This window comes from Lynx canadensis, chromosome A2 (assembly GCF_007474595.2).
Source record: "Lynx canadensis isolate LIC74 chromosome A2, mLynCan4.pri.v2, whole genome shotgun sequence".
Classification (NCBI taxonomy): domain Eukaryota; kingdom Metazoa; phylum Chordata; class Mammalia; order Carnivora; family Felidae; genus Lynx; species Lynx canadensis.
In genome coordinates this window covers 94,891,454-94,915,078 of record NC_044304.2, presented here as the reverse complement: position 1 = coordinate 94,915,078, position 23,625 = coordinate 94,891,454, and the positions used below count along the sequence as shown (strand labels likewise).

Below are 23,625 nucleotides of genomic sequence, written 5' to 3'. Positions count from 1 at the left end.
CTGAGGCAGAAGTTTAAGGAATTATCTTTTCCTGTTAAAATCTGCCAAAGGAAAATGGAAAAAAAAACCAAACTCCACATAGTTGGCTAATAAAACCTTTATCAATGAAGTAGATTTTCTTGTAATTCTTCAACCCCCATATGAAATACGTGAATCATGGCACTGAAAAGTTCCACTTTGAACTTTTAAGGAATGTTTCATTCACAAAGTCTAAAAATACATACGCTGTTCAACTGGGCCTGCCTCAGCTTTCATAGCCTCTTTTTGTCTGGACAGTAATTCTCTTTCTTCTTGGATCTGCTGTTGTTCTGCTTCCAATTCTTGCAATCTATTACCTGCACATAACAATTCCTGTTCAAGACGATCTATTATATCAGTTTTTTCTTGAATTTGCCTTTCATAAAGAGTTTTTTCATCTGCATAGCCATCAATGACACCTATAAAATTAACAGGGAACAGGATTAAAACTTATTTTAAATCTTACCATTAGGCGTTCTATAAATATCTTGAATGAATCTGCTGATGACAGCAGCAGTTATGGTACATTCAATGCAGGCTTTTTCTTGTTTAACCTTTGTGCCTAAATATGATGTTCCTTTGAACTTTCTATTACTTTGCTATGCTAAGGTATCACATCATGTACGTGATAACTCACTTTATCAAACAGATGTAAACAGACAAGAAAGCTTAATATAAATCAGATGCTTGTAAACCAAGTCACATTTTAAATATACTAGAGAAAGTTGATGTTTTAAGTGATTCTAGAAGGCCAACACCCACAATGGTATGGCAGAATATAAACAGTATGAGGCTTCAGAAGCTTAAAGCCCAGCATCACCATTTAATGGTTACCTTGAACTATCTATCTATCTACCTATCTACCTATCTACCTATCTAGGTAGGCTTCACACCCAACACGAAGCTTGAACTCACGACCCTGCGATTAAGGTCTGAGCTGAGATCAAGAGTCAGATGCTTAACCAGCTGAGCCACCCTGGCGCCCCAACCTTGAACAATTTATTAACATCTTTTGGCTTCAGTCTTTCCATTGCTAAAGTACAAGACTTGTCTTAGGATGGTGGAATTTTGGTAACAAATCACCATCATCCATTTCTATATTTTCTAAAAATTTTAATGCTTTCTATAATTCTATTAAACACTTTTTGATAATTAAAAATATATAGCTTTTAAAGTTGCTTGGAGAAAGTCTGAAGACAAATTACAACTATGTTTCAGTGCTCACCCTACATTAGAATACACTTGTGATTTCTAAATTTGGCTTGCATCAAAATCTCTACTTTTAAACTTGAAATTTTTCCACACTCAGTTGCCAATAGCAAATTGCTCACCCTCAGCCTTACTGAGCTCCACAGCCAGCTGTTCTCTAGCCCTGGACTCCTCATGAAGGCGCTCTCGCAATTCTTCTTGGCACTTAAGGGACTCTGTCACTTCTTGTTTCTGTCGAAATGACTCCCGCATCAACTCTGTCTGTGTAACTTTCGCATGTTCAAGCTAAACGAGGAGGGAAAGCATACATGAAGGAAGACAAAGTGTTGGGAATACCTGCTAAAGTTTAACAAGAAAGGGTTTTTAAATAAAAATAAACTGTTGAACTGTAACCATTTAATATTTCTAGTGCATGCTAACATTAAATGGGGATAGTCAGTATACAAGTAGATTACCTACATATAACTTTCCATAAGAGATGTATTCTGGTTTTATTAAACAAACAAAACAATGCTTCTTTTGGGGGTGCCTGGGTGGCTCAGTTGGTTAAATGTCCGACTTTAGCTCAGGTCATGATCTCATGGTTCGTAGGTTCGAGCCCCATGTTGGGTTCTGTGCTGACAGCTCAGAGCCTGGAGCGTGCTTCCGAATCTGTGTCTCCTCTCTCTGCCCCTCCCCCCACTTCCACTCTGCCTCTCTCTCTCTCAAAAACAAATAAACATTAAAAACAAAATAAAAAAAATGCTTCTTTTGGAAATAAACCAACTTATATCACTACATCTGTATTCTATAATATAAAGAAAGATATAAAGTTAGTAACGCATAGGCTCTTTATTTGTGGAAGAATTTTATGTGATTGTGCTCTATGTAAAACTTAATTTCTTTTATATTTAACATTTATTGATTGTGGACTCCTGCTGTACATTATGAGGAATATATGATTCATATAATGGCATCAATTAACAAAATCATAGTGTCATAACAAGATGAAAAAAATTATAACCCACATTTTAACTAAAAGCTTTATATTTCTATCCAACTGTGAAACAGCTACAAGACTTTATATGAATATTCAATTTATTTTCAAAATCTTACAATACAGAGGCATTACCCATAATTACTCATAAATACAGCCTCTTTTTAAATGCTGTTATTGGCATGACTACATTCTTAAACAATTTTTAAGATGACAGTCAAATACAGACTCAAGGCCAAAGCTCTCAAAAAACAGTGATCATTGTTATCAGCTCCATGAAATTACAGAAAAGCACCATCTCTGCCTTTGTTTTCTGAGCTTCTGACTGCCAGCACTTGTTTATCAGTTCTTATTTTTAGTTAAACTAAAAACTGAGCTCAAATGTTTCTAGTATTTAGTCCTATAACACTAAAAATTTTGAAAAAGCAATCACCATATATACATACATATTAAAAATAGGCTGACAATGTCATAAGAATTTGTAAAATTATAAAGTACAAAGATATTACCATGTTTTATGTTTTAAAAAATGCAATGGTTTCTAATTTATAGGCCAATATCAATAATGTATTATCAAATTATGATATTTAAGAATATTTTATTTTAAAAGACTTCTGCTCTTCACATCTGAGTAGTATTTACCATAGCAAACACATTTTAGAGTTACTAAATAAAGCCTTTTATGGTCACTCTAAGTCAATTTCCAAAATATCAAGTATGTGATTGTTCTTGTTTTATTTAATAGGATGTGTTAAATATTATTTACAACTTACTACTTGGAGATAATATGAATACACATTTAAGACTTGTAATGGATAGTTGAGCATACATTTCAAATCACAAAATATTTCCTAAAACATCTGTCATGTCAATGCTACCTCAACAAAGATAAAACTATATATATTTCTGCTTTTGACTGGGAAAAGAGTATTTTCTTTTAAATGTAGATAACTAATAAACATTGATTTTTTACTATAAAGAACATGATCACAAAGTATGAACTAATTTATATATAATTACTCTTTTGAATTTACAGTCACAGCCTGTATTTTTAAAACATATCAATTGTTTCTACATATGTAGATAGGTAACTTTTTCTGTTTATTATAAAGTGGTTGCCTGGTAAATACATGAAAACTCTGAAAGAGTTCAAAGCTCTGACTAAAAAGGATAGCTCCTTATTCCTTTTTCAAATTTACTGTACAAGAAGCATTCAGCATTTATAAAAAAAAAATACTTGATTTACATAAGAAAATTGTTTTTGCTTCTATGTCTACTTCTTAACAAGATCTAAAGCAGCTTTTAAATGCATTTAAATAGTTAGCATAGAACCATGAGAAATAGCTTTAGTTTTGCAAAACAAAACAAAAAAATTAAAGAATCAAGTACAGTAAAGCTAGCAAACAAATTTCATTTATTATAGCAGATGGCACTCATACTTTACTGGAATAAGAGACTCCCCTTTCAAATGTTCATCTAAATATAATTTAAAAAGCCTCTTCTATCCTGTTAAGTTATGACTTATTCCTAATACCTAACAATATGAAATACATAAAAATTTCATTTCAGTACTTCTAAATAAGTTAAGAAACTTATTATATTAAAAAGCATTACATTATAAAGCATCAATATAGTGTCACTTTAATATAAAAGTTTCAGGGGAGGTAACAAAACTTCTGAAAACCATCTGTCTTGTTAAATATTAGCTAGTGCATTACAATTAAAGCCACGAAAGTCGTAAAAAGTGCTGAATAACTTGTAGTTATATTGAATAACTTGAGGTGAATCATTCACAACATATTTATGTGTTAAATAAACCTGAAGTACTAACTATGCTAAGTACTTACCCTTAACAATGTTTATAAAATACATGTCACATAAAAAGCAGAAAACAGTATTTCCTCACAGGATTAGTAGGCATATTAAAAATCAGTTCCTTATGAGTTAGCAAGAAAATTAAAATTAGAATCCAGATTTTCTTTTTCCTTGTCTGGAACTACAGCCAATACACCATATGATTGTAAACAATTCCTAACTGGCTCACTTGGCTGTTTTAAGAATCATAATGCCTATTGCCTTTTAATCACTCCATTTTTACTCAGGATTGGCACCATAAACATATAAAAGCAAGATTCTTAAGGAGAAGCAGGATCTTTTTAAACAGCTTGCCTGGCATGGGAGAACTGTAATACTATCTCACTCTGCTTTCTGGAATCAAAAACATAGCCAAGATGGGGCTCTTAGAACAAATTTAGCCCTTTAATACATCTAGGATAAATGAGTAGTAACATATGAAATAATAACAAAACAAGATTCTATTCTACTTAAGGACATTTAAAGTTCATTTCTCATTATACAGGTTTTTAAATTAGATGTATAAAAAACTGAAAGCATGAACTAAAACTAAAAGAAACCAAGTTTTTTATACTTACTGAATAAGGAGGGGTAGGCAGTGAAATTTTAGAAATAAGTTTTAATATGTGCCCATTTCTTTTATGAATAAAATGAAAAATAGAAGTATTAATAATTACTGAGTTATTTTCATCCAAATGTTCACACAGAGGAAAAGGATATGGTAAAGGCACACGAGATTCAACCTCATAAATGTCTTCATCTTGTTCTTCCAACCATGAGCCACTGAGTTTGACAGTTGCCAAATAGGTCCTGTAAGAATCCATTCTAGAAGATGTAGCTGCCAATTTTCCTCACTCGCTTTAACAGTTTTCCACTACATTAAAAAGTTCTTTTTAGTTTATCAAGAGACACCATAGTTGTATGAAAATTTCTTTTTAGTACTATCAAATAAACATTTTATTAATTCATACAACTGAACAACAAAAGAAAAACCCCACAAATCTATTTTAAAAACTACATCTCCATGAGTCTTCGTCAAAAACAAAAGAAAAACAAAGACAACAAAAATAAAAGAAAACACCTTTTTAACTAGAATAATTAAATCCTTGAAGAATAGAAGAATGAAAATATAAATATCTAATCAGCTGAGCAATAAAACTGCTTTCAGTATCAAACATATCTGTGGAAATAAGCCTTCCAAACAACCTGGCAGGGAAGGTTGAGTTTTAAATCTCCATAGTAGCAGTCTTCACAAGTGTAGCTGCAACATTATTTCCCTTGTTCTTGCTGCTTCACTCAATTCAAAAGTAAAAGCTCCTCGGAACTGAGCTATTCAAATAGCCTCTCATGCTGAGCCAAAGGATTCTAGTCAGTGTCCCCTGAGGAAAAGGTCAGAACAGAGGGTGTGGTTTCATGTCTTTACCTATAGGTACTGGCAGGTGGAGTGTGAATTAATACGCCCACAAAAAAGCCTGCCTAACAGGATCCAAGTTCCACGTCAGAGCTTTGAAAAGGGTATTTAGACACGTTTATGATGTTTCTAAGATAAGCTAGTATTTTTCCATCCTATTCAAAAATTGTTTTAATTTGAAAATGTGAAATCAAGTAGGTTTGAGTCTACTACCAAGTAGTTCTTAAAGTATATCAAATAATCATAATTATTTCTAGAAAACTAAGTTAGTACTTCCTTTTGATATTTTCTTAAAATAATACTCATTCTTTTAAGCAGTCACTAGAACTAAGTATAGATAGTTTAGTTATAACCTGTTTCTACACTGAATTGTTTTTAGAGTGAATGTTAAGGGGAAAAAAAACCACTCTTTTTAAAAGCTGCATTATATATAACTCTCGGTAGTTACACCACTTAAGATACTCTATGAACACGGACTAAAACTCAAAAGGGCAAGTTGCATATAATAAATGTCAGTGATACTGAATAAACACTCAGAGTTTTAAAAGATGAACTTACTTTTTAACATCATAAGATCCTCAATAGTGAGAGTTGTTTCAAATAAATGAAAAAGCTTTCATTGTGGTGCCTTTTCTCTATCCAGTAACTAAATAGCCTAAACCCAAAAAACCAAAACCTTTTATCTACTATGGAAAAAACCCTACTAAAGCAAGCAGGTAATATAAACAAAAATCCATTTTACAGCCATTTTCACTATATGCAATTATTTAAAGGAGTTAACACTCAAAGCCTTCATAGTAGGCTAATAATTAGGGGAGAGAAAATGAGATTTTCTACAGAGAGCCCAGAATCTACAGGCAGATGTTCTGGGGCAGGGCAGGGGCAGCTGCCTCTTTTAATTCTGGATTAGGCAAGGACAAAATTTTGTTCATGTTTTTTTTTTTTTTTGTTAGTTTGCCAGTTAGTCTGTGAAGATGTCTTAACATTTTGACAAAATGGAGGCCTAACAGTACACTGGTTTAGCCAAATTTGACTTTTTTGATCTTCAGCAGATACAAAGTCATCCGTATCCTAGCTGCTCAGCTTTATGAATTGGTTGCTAGGACCCATGCTTACTTAGCATATCATATAGTTCTCAAAATACTCTTTCCTCGCTCCCTCTGGAAATTAGTTTATTTTGATAATGTGGTGTCCAATTTCTCGTATTTGAAGCAAAAACAAAACTCTGAAAGTAAGAAGTATCTTTTTTTTTTTTTTAATTTTTTTTTTCAACGTTTTTTATTTATTTTGGGACAGAGAGAGACAGAGCATGAACGGGCGAGGGGCAGAGAGAGAGGGAGACACAGAATCGGAAACAGGCTCCAGGCTCCGAGCCATCAGCCCAGAGCCTGATGCGGGGCTCGAACTCACGGACCGCGAGATCGTGACCTGGCTGAAGTCGGACGCTTAACCGACTGCGCCACCCAGGCGCCCCAAGAAGTATCTTTTAAAAAAAATTTTTTTAATGTTTATTTTTGAGAGAGAGAGAGAGACAGAACATGAGTGGGGTAAGGGCAGAGAGAGAGAGGGAGACACAGAATTGGAGCAGGCTCCAGGCTCTGAGCTGTCAGCGCAGAGCCCGATGCGGGGCTCAAACTCACAGACTGCGAAATCATGACCTGAGCTGAAGTCGGACATTTAACCGACTGAGCCACCCAGGCGCCCCAAGAAGTATCTCTTTAAAAACAGAAACATTCAGGTCAAGGTAAGAACTAACTACAAAGAAAAAAAAAAAGTAGGGAGGAAAAAAAAGACTCAAAAAAGCAGATTAATAAGATGATTTAGAATGAGGCCAACAGTCCTTATAACAACAGAATATTAACTAATGGCATATTATATTAATTCATGTTCAAAAAGGTGACCCTAAATTAAAATAGTCCAAATTATATCTTTCCAATTTTTGAAAGCACGTAAAACTTGTTTCCATCCATGTAAAACAAAAACATCAAGATGTAGACCCTTATAACAGAACATAGGTCAAAGTTAAGAAACTAACCACAAAGAAAAAAAATAGTAAAATTAAGGAGGGAAAAAAAGGACTCAAAACAGCAGTAGAGTTGATTTAAGATAGAGGAAAATAGCTCTCCTAACAACAGTATATTAACCTATGGTATATTAACTGATGTTCAGACAGATTACTCTGCATTGGAATAATTGAAATTCTATTTTTTTTTTAATTTTAGAAAGCACATAAAACTTTTTACGATCAAAAGCAGTTAAAGCAAAATGACTTCAATTTTTAGGAGGATGCCCTTTAAATATTTAGACTAGCTCATTGTTCCCAGGTTCCAGATAATCAAGATTTCAGGCATATTGGAAGGCTATTAACTTGTTGTATAGAGCTACGTTTGTTTCCCTAACTAAACAGCTTTATTTGAATCATACAATGTTAAGATATTTAACCTTTTCCCCCTTAAACATTTCTTTCAAATTGTAAAACACTTCTGTTGCTCTCTTTTGGATACTGACTTGTTCACTTATTTCTGTAAGTTATTTAATAGAGGGGCTGAATCCTGGATACAATACTCTGACAGAACCCTGACCAATATAATAAGCACATTGGGGGAAACCCTAATGGGAAAATGCATTTCAACACTTTGATTACAATTATGTTTAAAACTTAACAATGACAGGGGCACCTGGGTGGCTCAGGTAGCTGGTTAAGTGTCCAACTTCAGCTCAGGTCATGATTTTGCGGTTCGTGATTTCGAGCCCCACATCGGACTTCGTGCTGACAGCTCAGAGCCTGAAGCCTGCTTCAGATTCTGTGTGTCTCCCTCTTTCTCTATCCCTCCCCGACTCGTACTCTCTCAAAAAATAAACATTAAAAAAAAAATTAAAAAAAAACCCTTAACATTGACAAAACAAAATCTTAAACTATTGTTTTATCCTCAGAAAGAGTCTTCTTTTTTGAGAAGATATAGAAACATGTCGCTTAGATTCCATTATTCTCAAAAATGATACTAAACTCATGAGAGTTACCTATAATAATCATCATTCTGTGGGAGGAAGTTCCTCATTAATTTTTTCCAAGGCCTAAAGGAATCTCTCAGTAGCACCTCTGAATTCTGGAAAAGCTGAAAAGGCTACTCCCATCGAACAGACTGAATTCCTTTTCTACCTGATTCAAGAAACAAGAATCTGAAACAATACTCTCAAAGATAACTTTTCTGCAGTACCACAAAGAGACTACTGAATAAAGATTATGTTAAAGAGATACCTTTCTAAGGGCCTGTGGGTAGTCTTTAAGCACTTTCCCTCGTATTATAATGAAAGCTCTCCCAACAAATAGGAAACTGCAATAGATTGAATATAAGCCTAATTTTACGGTAGCCTATCTGGGCAAAAGAGAAATACAATTCATCACATTAAGAGTATCACTATATGGATTTGCATGTATATACCACAGGGCAAGTCACCTGTCAAATCAAATACATAAAGTAAAATAATCCTTTAATAGATGTTATGAAATAAGCCCAGATAGAAACCCTGATACTTAGTAAACAAACTCACTAGTTCTTTTGTTGAAGCAGGATGTATCTATGGTACCCAAAGCATACTAAACCTTAAAACTAAATACAAGGCTTAATCACCTATCTTCTACTAAAATCACACAACATAAAAATCCACACTGTTAAAAAGAAAAGAATCTTGAATATCTGACAATATTTGCTTAGGCTACGGGGACTTCAATGAAACCCCTCCTCCATCCCAAACATAAATCCACAATAATCTGCAATAATCTTTCTCCAATCTGAAAGGAGGCAAGTCTTTTTGATCCACACACCACACCTTCCACTTGTTTCTGGATTCCATCCTCACTTATTCCAAGGACCTGGCTCAAGAAAGCCCATCTGTTTGTGACCTGCAATCTTCAACTTCTCCACTTCTACTCAAGGTATACCATTCCAACCTTTAAAAAAAGCACCTTCCCTTTTTCAAGCCAGTATTCTGTTTTCTTCACAGCTAGTAGTCACAAAATTGCTGTCTCTATTTCTCCAACTCTGAATTTTGAATACTCCTTCACCAACTCCATGAAACCATTCTCATCAAGGTCACTGTTAACACACACAACGAAATATCCAATGGACACTAAATCATCAGCCACCTATAACTTTCTGTAGTAAGTGACAGCTTTTGGAAAAATCACTTCTCATCTGGCTTTTATGACACTATTCTCTTGGAAAAATTACTTCTCATTCTCGCTCTCTCCCATAGACTTAACTATTTTTATTCTCTTTTATTTTTATTTATTTATTTTTTTGAGAGAGAGAGAGAGAGAGTGCAAGCGAGCAGGGGAGGGATAAAGAGAGAGGGAGACATAGACTCTGAAGACAGGCTCCAGGCTCTGAGCTAGCTGTCAGCACAGTCCCACGTGGGGCCCAAACTCATGAACTGTGGCATCATGACCTGAGCTGAAGTCAGACGCTTAACCAACTGAGCCACCTAGGCGCCCCAATTTTTATTCTCTTTTAAATACAGTACAAAAATAGCTCTGTATACACTCTACAACCATGGCTTCAAGGTCTTTAAGTAATAACAACCTCCAATCTAGTTCTACCCAAACTCCCAAATCACCCAAAAAGTGATTATCTTTACTTGATGCCTCTTCTATGCATTTCAAATGAAATACAACAACTTGGTTGGTTAAGGATTTATGCTTGGTTTCCTCTTCTCTTCCTTATCCCCTACATCCAGTCATACCAAATGCTACTAAATTCAATTTCCTAAAAGTTTTAAAATCACTTCCTCCTGCCTTAATTTTACTTCTATCACTTTTTACTTGGAATATATTATAAGGGCCTTCTGTTTCCTACATTCAGCATCTCTCCTCACCATATTCTTGCCTATCTGCCTATCAAACCGCTGCCTAAAGGAATCTAAGACACAAATTTAATCATTATTATTTTTTTAATGTTTATTTATTTAGAGAGACATGTGCACAGGAGGGGCAGAGAGGGAGGGAAAGAGAGAATTCCAAGCAGGCTCCGTGCTGTCAGTGCAGATCCCTTCACAGGGCTTGAACCCACGAACCATGAGATCATGACCTGAGCTGAAATCAAGAGTTGCTTAACTGACTAGACCACCCAGGGGCCTCTGATATTCTATTCCCATCAAAAATATTTCAATGACTCTCCACATTTTACAACATAAAGTTAGCTTATGAAGGACTCTGACATGTAACTACTGGCTATTTCTCTACCTTTACCGTCTATCAGTTTTCCATCTTCCATCCCCGAAGTTTCATATCACAATACTATCCACTGTCTGCATACATATCATGCTGGTTTACACTATACCATTCGTCACAAATTTTCTTCTGACCTACCTACTTAGTTTCTACTTGTCTTTTAAGTCTTTCACTTATTTCCCCTCATTTTCTCTTGAATTACACTTTCATCTCCATTACTCCGCCAAAGTGCTCTTGTAAGACTACCAATGATGCCCAAATTTCAAAATCCATTCTTTAGTCTGTGAATAACATGACCAGTCAGCAGTAACTGACCTCATTCATTTTCAAAGGGCAGAAGAACTGGCAGTTAAGAGCACAGCCAGACTGCCTGGGTTCAAATTCTAATCCCACCACCTAACTTGTATGTCTGGGAAAGTGACTTCTCTAAGCGGTTTCTATGCTTCTGCTTTAGACTTCTCCATCCCTTCAGTCTATTTTTGACAATGCAGTCAAAATGATCCTTTTGAAAAATAGAAGTTAGATCAGTTATTCAATAATTTCTAATGATCCATCCAAAGCTAGAGACAATTTGCATGTCCTCTAAATAAATTATATGGTACATCCATACAATATAATATTCCTCAGCTATAAAAAGGAACAAACTATTAATACATGTAACAACATTGATGAATTGATGATGAATCATACATGCACTTTAAGACAATGAATCCAGGCCCAAAAGAACAATGATACAATGATAATGTATCATTTTATTTACACCAGTCTGGTAAAGGCAAAACTATACGCATGGAAAGCAACCAGGGGTTGCCAGTAGCAGGAGGTAGAAGGGCTGACTACAGAAGAGAAGTACTGGGGAATTTGGAGGGATGGAATGATTCTGTATCATGTTTGTGGTGGTAGATATAAAACTCTATGCATCTGTCACAATCGAAAGCATTACCCATACAAAGAGTAAATTTACCATATGTAAATTAAAAAAAAATTAACCAGAACATAGGGAAACCCAAAATGGAATAAAAACTGTAACAAATAATTCTAATTGTATTAAAAGTGAATAACAAAACCACTTAAGAAGTGAGGAAGAAAAGAGTTAACCTAACATACTTTGAAAAACAGTATTTTTGACTATGTAAGGCTAAAGACAAAAAGTACTGTACATATGTAAATATGTTCTCCTCAGGGGTATAGCCTTGCAATTGTGAAATTACTTTATGGGTATATATGGCTGAACAAATAAGTAAAATGAGAGCCTAGTTTCTCATTGATGGAGAATAAAGTTACAAAGAGAAGGGGAAGGGGTAGAATGAATGTTGTGGTACTGGATCAGAATAAGAGGTAATATATGAAGTTAGGTTTTTACTATATATACATAAAGATATGGAAATAAAAACAGATGCAAGGGTTAATGTACCCCATATATTTTCAAACGGTCTACAAGAGAACCTACAAGTCATGATACACTTGGTTAAAAGTGAACTCATATAACATCCAGATCGTGGTTTGTAAATCTCATTCTCTAACAAGAAGCCTAAATTCCTTGGAGAAGTGGTGGATTCTAGGGCTGGGGCAGGAATAACACAAAATTGGTCTGGAGCCTCTGATAGTGCAAATCCTCAAAAAAAAAAAAAAAAAAAAAAAAAGAAAAAAAAAAGAAGTACTTTGAAAAGGTGTAAGAGCCGACCTGAAAGAGTTCTCAATGCCAAAGCTGGAACAAAATAAACTACTATAGTATTGGATTATTACCCACTGAAAAAAATAAACAGGCATGAGTACATATAGATCCTGATTATAAATGTGAGTAATAATTCTAATAGATTAAGGAATGAGGAAGATAGAAAATCACCAATACCACAGTAATAACTGCACAGGCAAGATCCACCAATGAATGCTCAAAATAGTGGATGAAAGTTTAAGGAGAAACAAGATATTTGCATAATCTCGAAGTACCTCCTCCAAGATATTTATTAATTACAAAGGGAAGAATAGTAATGGTACAGTGAAACCCAGGTGACACCACAAGAAATCAAGATTAACATTACAGTAGTAAGACATATTGACATCATGTGCCCTCTGATATGACACACTGAGAAGGCACACCATTTTTGTGATATTTTTGTCAAAAATGCTTAAGATTCAGGTAATTGTGAGAAAACGTCGGACAAATCCAAATTGAGGGACATTCTACAAAATAACTAGCCAGTCCTTATCAAGTGTCAAGGTCATAAAAGACAAAGAGAGACTCAGGTACTAACCGTCAGAGATAGCCTAAGAGAGCTGAAGAAGACATGACAACTAAATGCAGTGTGGGATCCTGGAATGGGAAAAGGACGTAGTGGGAAAAAATGGTAAAATCCAATGGTTTGTATTTCAGTTTATAGCACTGTACCAGTTTCACTTTCTAAGCTTTGATAATTATAATATGGTTATGCAAGATGTTAATATTAGGGGAGGTTAATGAAGGGTACATGGAAACACTATTTGTACTATTTTTGCAACTTTTCTCTAAGTCTAAAATTATTTCAAAATAAAAAGTTAAAAAGTTATACATAATGACTCCATATCTCATTAAGAATTGAATTCCAAGTTCCATGTTATCTGGTTCCCAAGTATCACTCTGACCCCATCTTCCACTCTTCTCACTCTCCTTGCTCCAGCCACACTGGCCTCTTTGTCAGCCACACAAAGAACAAGCACATGACCTCCTCAGGGCCTTCACACTTGTTATTCCTTTGCCTAAGCCATTCTTCTCATACTTACCTATATGGATGTCTCCTAATCTTCCGTATGAAATATGCCTGACTATTCCTTTATCAGAGAAGTCTTCCTCCATTTTCCTATATAAAATGTGCCCTTTCGTCATCATGCTCTACCTTCCCCTATTTTATGTATCTTCCCAGCAGATATCACCACCTGACACACTGTATGTTTATACACTGTTAGTTGCCACCACTGAATTGTAAGCTCTACAAAAGTAAGGATTTTGTCTATTCTATTCAATGCTATACTTCTGGTATATAAAATAGCAATTGCTATATAGTAGGTACTCAATAAATATGATGAATGAATGATTCATCTCAAGCATCAAGTCTTCCAATAAACTCTACCTGGGCCTACCTTACTCCAAAGTATGAGATGCTACTCTCTTTCCTGGTCTCAGGGTATACTGTACAGAGCTACTTACCTGAACTTCTTGGTCACTGCAAGCACTAATATACTATAGCAACGTCTCTCAACTCTGCCTTAGAATTCTTGTAACAAGTGAAAAAAAAAATAAGGTAAAAGGTAACTATACTATTATGAATAACCAAACAATGACACATTAAAACAAAAATGGAATACAAGTTATTTCACAGAGGTGATTACACATAATTTTATCTCAATCTGACAAGCTATTAATAAGATTTATTAGATTCAAAAAAATTTTAGTTATTAATGACAATATTCTGAAGAAGTTAATGGCTTTAAACATCTATCCATGGAAGAGTAGTGGGTGTATTGAATTTGGATTAAAAGAAATCACCTAAGAAACATCTGATTTTTATACCAAATGTCAACAACTACTTTAACCTTTTATATAATAGATATTAGTAGAACACTTCAAAATTCAGTTAGAATAATGTGAACATTATACTAATCATCTCTAGAACAGTGGTTCTCAAACTTCAGTGCGTTATCAGAATCACCTAAAGGACCTGCTGAAACAAAGGTTGCTGGGCTCCATCATTCAGTAGGTCTGGGACGGGGATTGAGAATTTAAACTTACAGCAAGTCCTCAATGATGCTGATGCTGATGGTTTAGAGACTGCAGTTTGAGAACTACTTAGTGCTCTAGGCAAAATTTTTGTGACCTGTTCATTGATATGTAAAACAATATGATAAAAGCTTAATAACAAATTGCTATCTTATTTTATTTTTTATTTTACAAATCGCTATTTCAGTTATTTGACAGATTGCGAATAATTTGGAAAAATGACATGGTCAGGCTCCTACGGTACCTCACAACTTGATCACATAAGCAGATGTGATGAGGTATGATCTTGGCCTGGGAAAACGAGTATTTCAGTTGGATCCCACACACTTTTCTGTTGGCAGTATTCATGGATTATGGGGGAAGTTTCTCTATAATAGCCTATAGGAACAAGTCCAAACACAGATCCCTTCTAATTTATTTACCATTTTCCATGGTGTTTGTCAAAATATTATATAATTGACCCTGGACCAATGCGGGGGTTGGGGCACGGATCCCCTGCACAAAAATCCAGATAACTTAAAAACAATTTTTTTTTAATGTTTATTTTTCTGAGAAAGAGAGAGAAAGAGCATGAGCTGGGGAGGGGCAGAGAGAGGGAGACACAGAATCTGAAGCAGGCTCCAGGCTCTGAGCTGTCAGCACAGAGCCTGACACAGGGCTTGAACTCCTGAACCGCAAGATTATGACCTGAGCCAAAGTCCTCCACTTAATCGACTGAGCCACCCAGATGCCCCCAAATTCCATATAACTTCTGACTCCCTGCAAACTCTACTAATAGCCTATTGTTGACCAGTAGCCTTATTGATGACATAAATGATTAACACATATTTTGTATATATGTTATATACTATATACTGTACTCTTACAATAAAGTAATCTAGGAAAAAAAGTTAAGAAAAATCATAAAGAAGAGAAAATATATTTACAGTACTGTGCCGCATATGCTGAAAAACATCTCCATATAAATGGAGCTACACAGTTCAAACCTGTACTGTTCGAAGGTCAACTGTATTGCATTAACTAGACTGTCCATAATTTACAATGATACCAAGTGGCAGCGACAGTATTAACAGTGCTCAAGATCCAGGTGAAAAGTATTTAACAGTGGTCAAGAAAGGGAAAGTATTATCAGGTTTTTCATAGCATGAAAGAGTACAAATCACGGAAATTCAATACTAATGTAGCTGAAATATTAAAAAAAAAAAAGAGGCAAGACTATCAGAGACTGCAGAGAATAAAAGGGGTAATTATGACACATATGTATTCAAACTTTAAAAGTGGTGAAAAGCAACAGCTGAAAACGCCAGAACTGGATCAGCTGACTCAGTAGAGTAGCATATTGTTAAAGTGGTTTATATGCAAGCATTCTAAAAGAAAGCCAATCCAGTATTTATAATAATTTAGAAAAGACAAAATAGTAAATCTTAGTAGAAAATATTATTTTCTTATAATAGCTATGGAATTCCTTATTATGATGTAGCACTCAGAATTTCAATGTTTGAGCTTCAGTAGTCTACCTAAGGCCGAAGAAAAATATAATAAACATGAAATTCTCTGATCCAAGAGTATAATGTCTTAAATTAATAACACAAATGAAGCTGGGTTTTATTGGTGCCATTTTCTTACCATCACTTAGGATGTTGGCAATGAAAAATAACTCACTGTGGTTTTAGTGAAAGATAGGACCACTATTGTTTGTATAGTTATCCTTTTTATTGTGTATTAGTAAATACACAAAGATTTCAGTTTTCAAAACTACTGTACTTCTTTCAGTTCTTTGTGATGCTCAAGGAAATCTGTAAATAACTGACTTTTAATCATTTTCTACCTGCTCTGAAAGAAAGCTTCAGAAAAACACGAATTGCCCAAAGACAGCAATTTCTTCTGTTACATATATACATACACATATCTTCAGAATTATCTATGAAAACATTTCTGAGACCTGCTTAACTGAATATGAATACCTTAGTTTGGCCAATCAAACTGCTTTCTGGTACAACGCAGAAAATTAACAGTAGATATATTATGATACATTCCTCTGGCCAAATGGTGAATTCTCATTCCAAGTGGTAATTTGTTTTCTGGTTTTGTTTTTTTTTTAAGTTTATTTATTTTTGAGAGAGAGAGAGAGAGAGAGACAGAGCGAGCAGGAGAGGGGCAGAGAGAGAATCCCAGGCAGGCTCCACACTGTCAGCACAGAGCCTGACGTGGGGCTTGAACAAACTGTCAGATCATGACCTGGGCCAAAACCAAATCAAACACCTAACCAGCTAAGCCACCCAGGCGTCGCTGGTAATTTGCTCTTAAAGATACAGTCCATATTCTATCCCAGAAAAGAATTTAGACTACCTCCTTACAAAGAAAAATGAACCTGGGAAAAACTCTGGTTATCTGATGACTATTCAGAAGGCAAATATTTCACTGGAAATATGTTGTTTTGATAATGCCTTCTTTGTTAAATGCCAATAGCAAGTTGCCAAGATAAAAAGAAATGGATAATGAGAAAGTAACCAAATAGTAGGTGGTTAACAAGTGATTTCAAGGGTCAGTAACAAGGAGAGGACCCAATCACTAACTTAACCTAAATGAATTTGGCATTAAAACACAAAATATGTAACAATATTTGCCAAATATGGTACATCCTACAGTCACTGCTATTGCAGAGACATTCCATAACAGAACAATTTCTTAGAGGAAAAAAAGTAATATCACTAAAAGCCAGACATTAGAAATAACAAGACATAGGGGCGTTTGGGTAGCTCAGTCAGTTAAGCATCCGACTTCGGCTCAGGTCATGATCTTGCTGTCCATGGGTTCAAGCCCCGTGTTGGGCTCTGTGCTGACAGCTCAGAGCCTGAAGCCTGCTTCGGATTCTGTGTCTCCCTCTCTCTCTGCCCATCCCCCATTCATACTCTGTCTCTCTCAAAAATGAATAAAAGATTAAAAAAAAAAAAAGATATAACAAGACATGAAAGACATGTCTTTCAACTTCTCAACTTCTGTTTGAAATACACATGGATCTATGATACTCTGAATAAAGATATCAATGAAAATGTTAATACTGGCTCTAATTGATGACAATGGAGTACTCATTCAAATAACACCATAGCTATGATTCTACAGCTTCTTTTACGTAACTTCAGTAACTTAAGAAATAATTACCATAGTGTAAAAAATGTTATAGCAGAGAAAATTGCATTTTAACTTATAAATGGTTGTGTCCCTTTAAAATTTCTATAAAAACTGTGCTTCAATGTACAAACTGTCCCTCACTACCAAGAGATATTGCCTACCAAGAGACAGTAAAATGAGGTAATCTATTAACGTTCATGAAAAGGAAGTAAAAATGTGAAGGATTACAGGTATGATTTGTTGTCACATGACAACAGTAGTTAGTGTGTTAGGACATACTGGAGCATATAGTTTAAGAGATTGCTGATACTATACCTTCAAATAAATAACATACATTGCAGAATATTACAAATAAGGGTAAAGTTAAAATCTCTTTTGAAAATTAAAAATAGACCTACCCTATGACCCAGCAATAGCACTGCTAGGAATTTACTCAAGGGATACAGGAGTACTGATGCATAGGGGCACTTGTACCCCAATGTTTATAGCAGCATTCTCAACAATAGCCAAATTGTGGAAAAGAGCCTAAATGTCCATCAACTGATGAATGGATAAAGAAATTGTGGTTTATATACACAATGGAATACTACATGGCAATGAGAAAGAATGAACTATGGCCCTTTGTAGCAACGTGGATGGAACTGGAGAGTGTGATGCTAAGTGAAATAAGCCATACAGAGAAAGACAGATACCATATGTTTTCACTCTTATGTGGATCCTGAGAAACTTAACAGAAACCCATGGGGGGTGGGGGGGAAGGAAAAAAAAAAAAGAGGTTAGAGTGGGAGAGAGCCAAAGCATAAGAAACTCTTAAAAACTGAGGGTTGATGGGGGGTGGGAGGGAGGGGAGGGGAGGTGATGGCCATTGAAGAGGGCATCTTTTGGGATGAGCACTGGGTGTTGTATGGAAACCAATTTGACAATAAATTTCATATATTAAAAAAAAAATCTCTTTTGATATCAAAAAAGTAATGTTCAAGAGTCTAGAAAATCTGAAAATTAAAACAACATTGAATTTTGAACTTGAAAAGTCCATCAGGACATTAAATGAACTCTTACCACCTGAAAAGAAACCCGGTGATATCAAAGATCCCTGTTGTTACAAAGACAACCAATTATTAAGAAGAATTTAACTAAATTTACGTGAGACAATAGAAAGAAAACATTTAGATGTTCACTGGCTTAAAAGAAAACCTACTGCAAATTTAGTACATATTAGCAACATAAAGAGGTTACCTGACTACTCGTTTCACTTATAGCTTCCAGGAGTTTCTCAACTGCTGCTTGTAGTCGACCGCTAATACTGAGCATAAGTTCTTCATTTTCAGGGTCTATTTCAGTTCCAGCAAAACCACTCCTCATGAGTTGTTCTGAGAGATCTGTCCCCTCTTCAGTTACTTTTGACCATATACTACTGTCATTTCTTGGCACATCACCTCCAGAATAAGAGGGTATAGATTCATCTGTAACTGGAATAACAGTATTTTAAAGGCATAAACCAATTATGTTTACTAATTATAGTAAAAAAGGTTATAAAATAAAATGAAATTAAAACCTGAAATCACTGAACTATAAGGTCTTTTTTTTTTTTTAATTTTTTTTTTTTTAACGTTTATTTTTATTTTTGAGACAGAGAGAGACAGAGCATGAACAGGGGAGGGGCAGAGAGAGAGGGAGACACAGAATCTGAAACAGGCTCCAGGCTCTGAGCGGTCAGCACAGAGCCCGACGTGGGGCTCGAACTCACGGACCGTGAGATCATGACCTGAGCTGAAGTCGGACGCTTAACCGACCAAGCCACCCAGGAGCCCCTAAAAGCTCTTTTAATAACAACACTGCAACATAATAAATAGGCAAATACAGAATGTAGTATTATTTGATAACAAAGCAGGTAGGAGAAGAAGAATGCTATGCTAAGAGGGCTTTCTAGAAATTAATGCTTGGGTTATTCAGTATTTTTTTTCTTTCATTAAAACTTTTAAAACAACTTTCCACAGGTATTTACTAAGTACCCGCCATGTAGGATTTACTAAGTAATGGAGACTTACAGGTGGCAAGATCTGGTTCCTATCCTCAAGGACCATATAATGAGAAAATAAATACATAAACGACATGAAAAGAAAAATACTGCAATGGAATATTTCAGGTGTACGGAGAGATAGAAGAAGGGCTTGATTTTGTCTGGAACAGATCCTCTGATTTCTGAGCACAATACTGGGAAGCATCACCAGTTCAGGCTAGACAGTAAAAGGGACTAAGATCATTTTGCAGCTGGAAACTTTTGTAAGAGGTATACTACAAAGAGATTAGTAGGGTAATGAGCAGTACTCATTTAACTATGGACATATATATCCACATTATTCTCATTTTTTATTCAGACAAACTGAGTTGACACGGGCAGAGAATCTGGACGTGTTTTCTGTAAACTGAAATAAAAGCATAGGTTACTCATTGCTGTCATGGAACACGATACTCATCTGTGGCAGCACAATACAACCCAACAACAAAATGTCCTAAAGAAGAATTTCCTATTCTTTTATTACATGTAGTATGTATTTCTTATCAGTAACTGTAGAAAGTTAACAAATTAACAGCAAACTTTAATTTCCAAAGTACTTAGAATATTCAGTTTGATACAGTCATCCAGGAGAATAAGAGCTATTTATTAAAATGTCTTGCTGAAGCAGCTGGTGTGTGCAGTTCTCTCACTCTCATGTATGAACAGTATTAGATACAGTTTCAGATGCAAGATCTGAATGCAGCACAGTTCAACATTCACTAAGTACCTCCTCTATACAAGTCACTGGCTAAAGAATCCAAGACTGGATTCTAGGAAATGATTTAAAAAAAATTTTTTTTTATGTTTATTTGTGAGAGAGAAAGAGAGACAGAGTGCAAGCAGGGGAGATGCAGAAAGAGAGGGAGACACACAGAATCCAAAGCAGGCTTGAGGCTCTGAGTGGTCAGCACAGAGCCTGATGTGGGACTCGAACTCATGGACCACAAGATCATGACCTGAGCTGAAGTCGGCCACTTAACCAACTGAGCCACTCAGGTGCCCCACCTAGGAAATGATTTTAAATGTTTGCTATCACATAGTTTATCTAATTCTTAGTGTAACAGCTAATACTATTTTCCCTTTGTATTTTTACTCTCAAAATTTAAAAACAGACAGCAACCAGACTAATATTTACTTATGTTATTCCAGGTATTCAAAATTGAATGTCTTGATAAGAGGGATCAATACTTTACAAGTATTCATGAGTTCAAAATGATCTTGGAATTCAAAATGAATTCATATAAAGTACAGTACAATGTATATTACAAAGTTACTAAACAAAATGAATGTAGTTCAGAAAATAAATATTTTTGAAAAAACTATGGAAGAAATAGTTTATAAGTGGTATTTAAAGCTAAAAATACATGTTATATAGCATCTTTAAGGAATTAAATGCATTCTACAGTGACCTTTTCTAATAAGTACAGAGAATCTGACAAATCAGAGGAAAGAGAATAGTCTGATACGATGGGGAGTCAAGGCTTTATGGAGTCAAAGTGTGGAGAGAAGCTGGGATGAGGTAGGGAAGACAGCAGAAGGAAGGGAGCTGGAAAGGAGGCTTGATCCAAGTTGTGAATGGTCTGAACTTTTATAGGAATCTTGGAGTTGTGCTATAAATTAATGAGGCAGTGAATGATTTTTGCACAGGAAGACATCAAATCTATAAATCAAGAAGCAAATTGTAGCAATGCAGAGGAAGGGATAAGAAGAGACTGAGTGGAAGAATAGATGAGAAGTGTTGAAACGTGAGATAAAGATGGGGGGGGGGCGGTTGGGCACAGCCAGAGAAGATTAAATGCATACATAAAACTAGGGAGAAAGAAAAGTAGTAAAAGATGATCCTGGGGTTCAAGTGTAGATTGATTTGTAGGTGAAAGAAAAGTCATTAAGAGAAATACTCTGAAAGTCAGGAGACAGTACACAGAGTAGGCATAAAAAATGGTAAGTCTGAATGGGCTATGTGGAAAAGATGAGTCAACTTTTAGAAATTTGGGTCTGCAGAGACTTAGGAGTCATCTGTATTAAGGTGAGAGTCAAAATCTTGAAAGTGGATACATTTATTTCATAACCAATAAACAGCTACTTTCCTGTTTCAGGAGAGAAGGAGGAAAAACATAGTTGGAGCCTCCATAGTAAAATAAACTTACAAAAGAATGTGTGTAAAAAAAGTCACAGAAAGACAAGGAGACAAGAAGAGAACATTGCAAAAAATGTAGAGATGTCAGTAATGTTATTTGTCTACAAACTCAAATAGGAGAAGGACTGAGAAGATAGTATTGGATAGCTGGGAGGTCACTGCTGTCCTGACAGAGAGCAACTGTGGTAGGAACAAAAACCGAAACTGGTAGAAGTACGGGTTGGTCTAACCCCTCATCGAGTCTGTCAAGGTTTATCTTGAGTGGGGAACAAAGTTAAGAAGAACCAATGTACTTGAAAAAAATATATTATGAATATTATTATATTATGAATTATTTATATATTATTTTATATATATTAAAAATCAATGGTGAGGAAAACAATTGAAGATATTGTATACTAAATGGGAACAAATCTCAAGCAACAAACTACAAAAGACACATAAAACAAAATGGCTTATGAAAGGTCAGTGAAAGTTAATTTTTTCAAATGCTAATAAAAAATACAGATTAAAGTATCTTTTCTTTTTTTTTTTTTTTTTAAATTTTTTTTTTTCAACGTTTATTTATTTTTGGGACAGAGAGAGACAGAGCATGAACGGGCGAGGGGCAGAGAGAGAGGGAGACACAGAATCGGAAACAGGCTCCAGGCTCTGAGCCATCAGCCCAGAGCCCGACGCGGGGCTCGAACTCACGGACCGCGAGATCGTGACCTGGCTGAAGTCGGACGCTTAACCGACTGCGCCACCCAGGCGCCCCAAAAGTATCTTTTCTAAAAGATGAAGATGTCAACTAGCTTACTGTATTTTACAGTAACATGTGGAAGATATAAACAAATAAAAATAATGTATGTTCCAATGAAAAAATTGAATTTTTTTTATTCCAATGCAATAAAAGAATGAGAAAGACAGCAAGTTTATGCTGCATTTGTAAGAGTTTTCAGGGGGAAAAATCAGAAAAAAACATATATTAACAGGGCAATGTCATAAAATACCAATAGAAACCTCAGAATTGCCAGCCTGGTGAAAAGACTCATGATTTCAAATTGGTGAACCACTGATTTCTCTGCAGATAATGGTTAACACAGCAGATGATGGTTAAAGCATTTCCTTTAGCCATTTACTTTATGGACTTATACCATGTTCATTCCGTATCTTCTCAGGTTAAGCAGGGAAGGTGATCTGATAGGGCATTCCCTAAACCAACGGCCTTCTGAAGATCTCTAGAGCCCTAATTGGAAACCACGGACTCTACTTTGCCTCTTATACCTCAGAGATGAGTGAATTGAACTGAAGCCCTGGGAGAGATTTGCCTCCAGATAACTAACTGAGAATCCAGGGCCTCCAGATAACTAACTGAGCGTTCTATCACATCACACTACTCCAAAAGGAAGATGCAGCAGATGAAACTCAGTGCTTGGCTACCTAAGAGAGAGGTATGCATTGTACCCCTGTGCCATTACAGTGCTGGCTTCAAAGAAATTTTCTTTCAACACATCCTAGGGGAACTCATTCTTATGAACTACTTTAAGATTCACTCGAATTCAAATAATTTGATACTGGCTCAAAATCTCCCTTCACTTTCATAAACTAGGTCCCTCTTATGTGGCAGCAAACATGAGCAAATCAATTATTTACTTTTTTAGAGAGTTAACAAGTCTATACATGTTTAAAATCTAAACAAGTTTGGACTTGAAAGCTGGAAATAAATCACAAGTGCTACTACCTACAGTAAAAAAAATGACACATAAAAACTGAAAAGCAAATGATGCTTTATAATCAGATTAAGACTGAACTTTGTTATATTAAATAAGACATAAAAGAAATATTTCAATAGTTCCTTTTAGT

General features: G+C 35.3%; 1 protein-coding gene across 3 annotated transcripts in view; it reads right to left on the bottom strand.

Annotated features, from left to right (window-relative positions):
- Positions 1 to 23,625, bottom strand: part of AKAP9 (A-kinase anchoring protein 9) — a 154,157-nt gene that overhangs the window by 46,137 nt on the left and 84,395 nt on the right. For all 3 annotated transcript variants that reach the window (XM_030307931.1, XM_030307932.1, XM_030307933.1), the window contains 3 exons: positions 18,821 to 19,053; positions 1,350 to 1,512; positions 225 to 437 (listed from right to left, as the gene is read on the bottom strand). In XM_030307931.1, the coding sequence (XP_030163791.1) occupies positions 225 to 437; positions 1,350 to 1,512; positions 18,821 to 19,053 (609 nt within the window). The remainder of the gene's footprint in view (positions 1 to 224; positions 438 to 1,349; positions 1,513 to 18,820; positions 19,054 to 23,625) is intronic.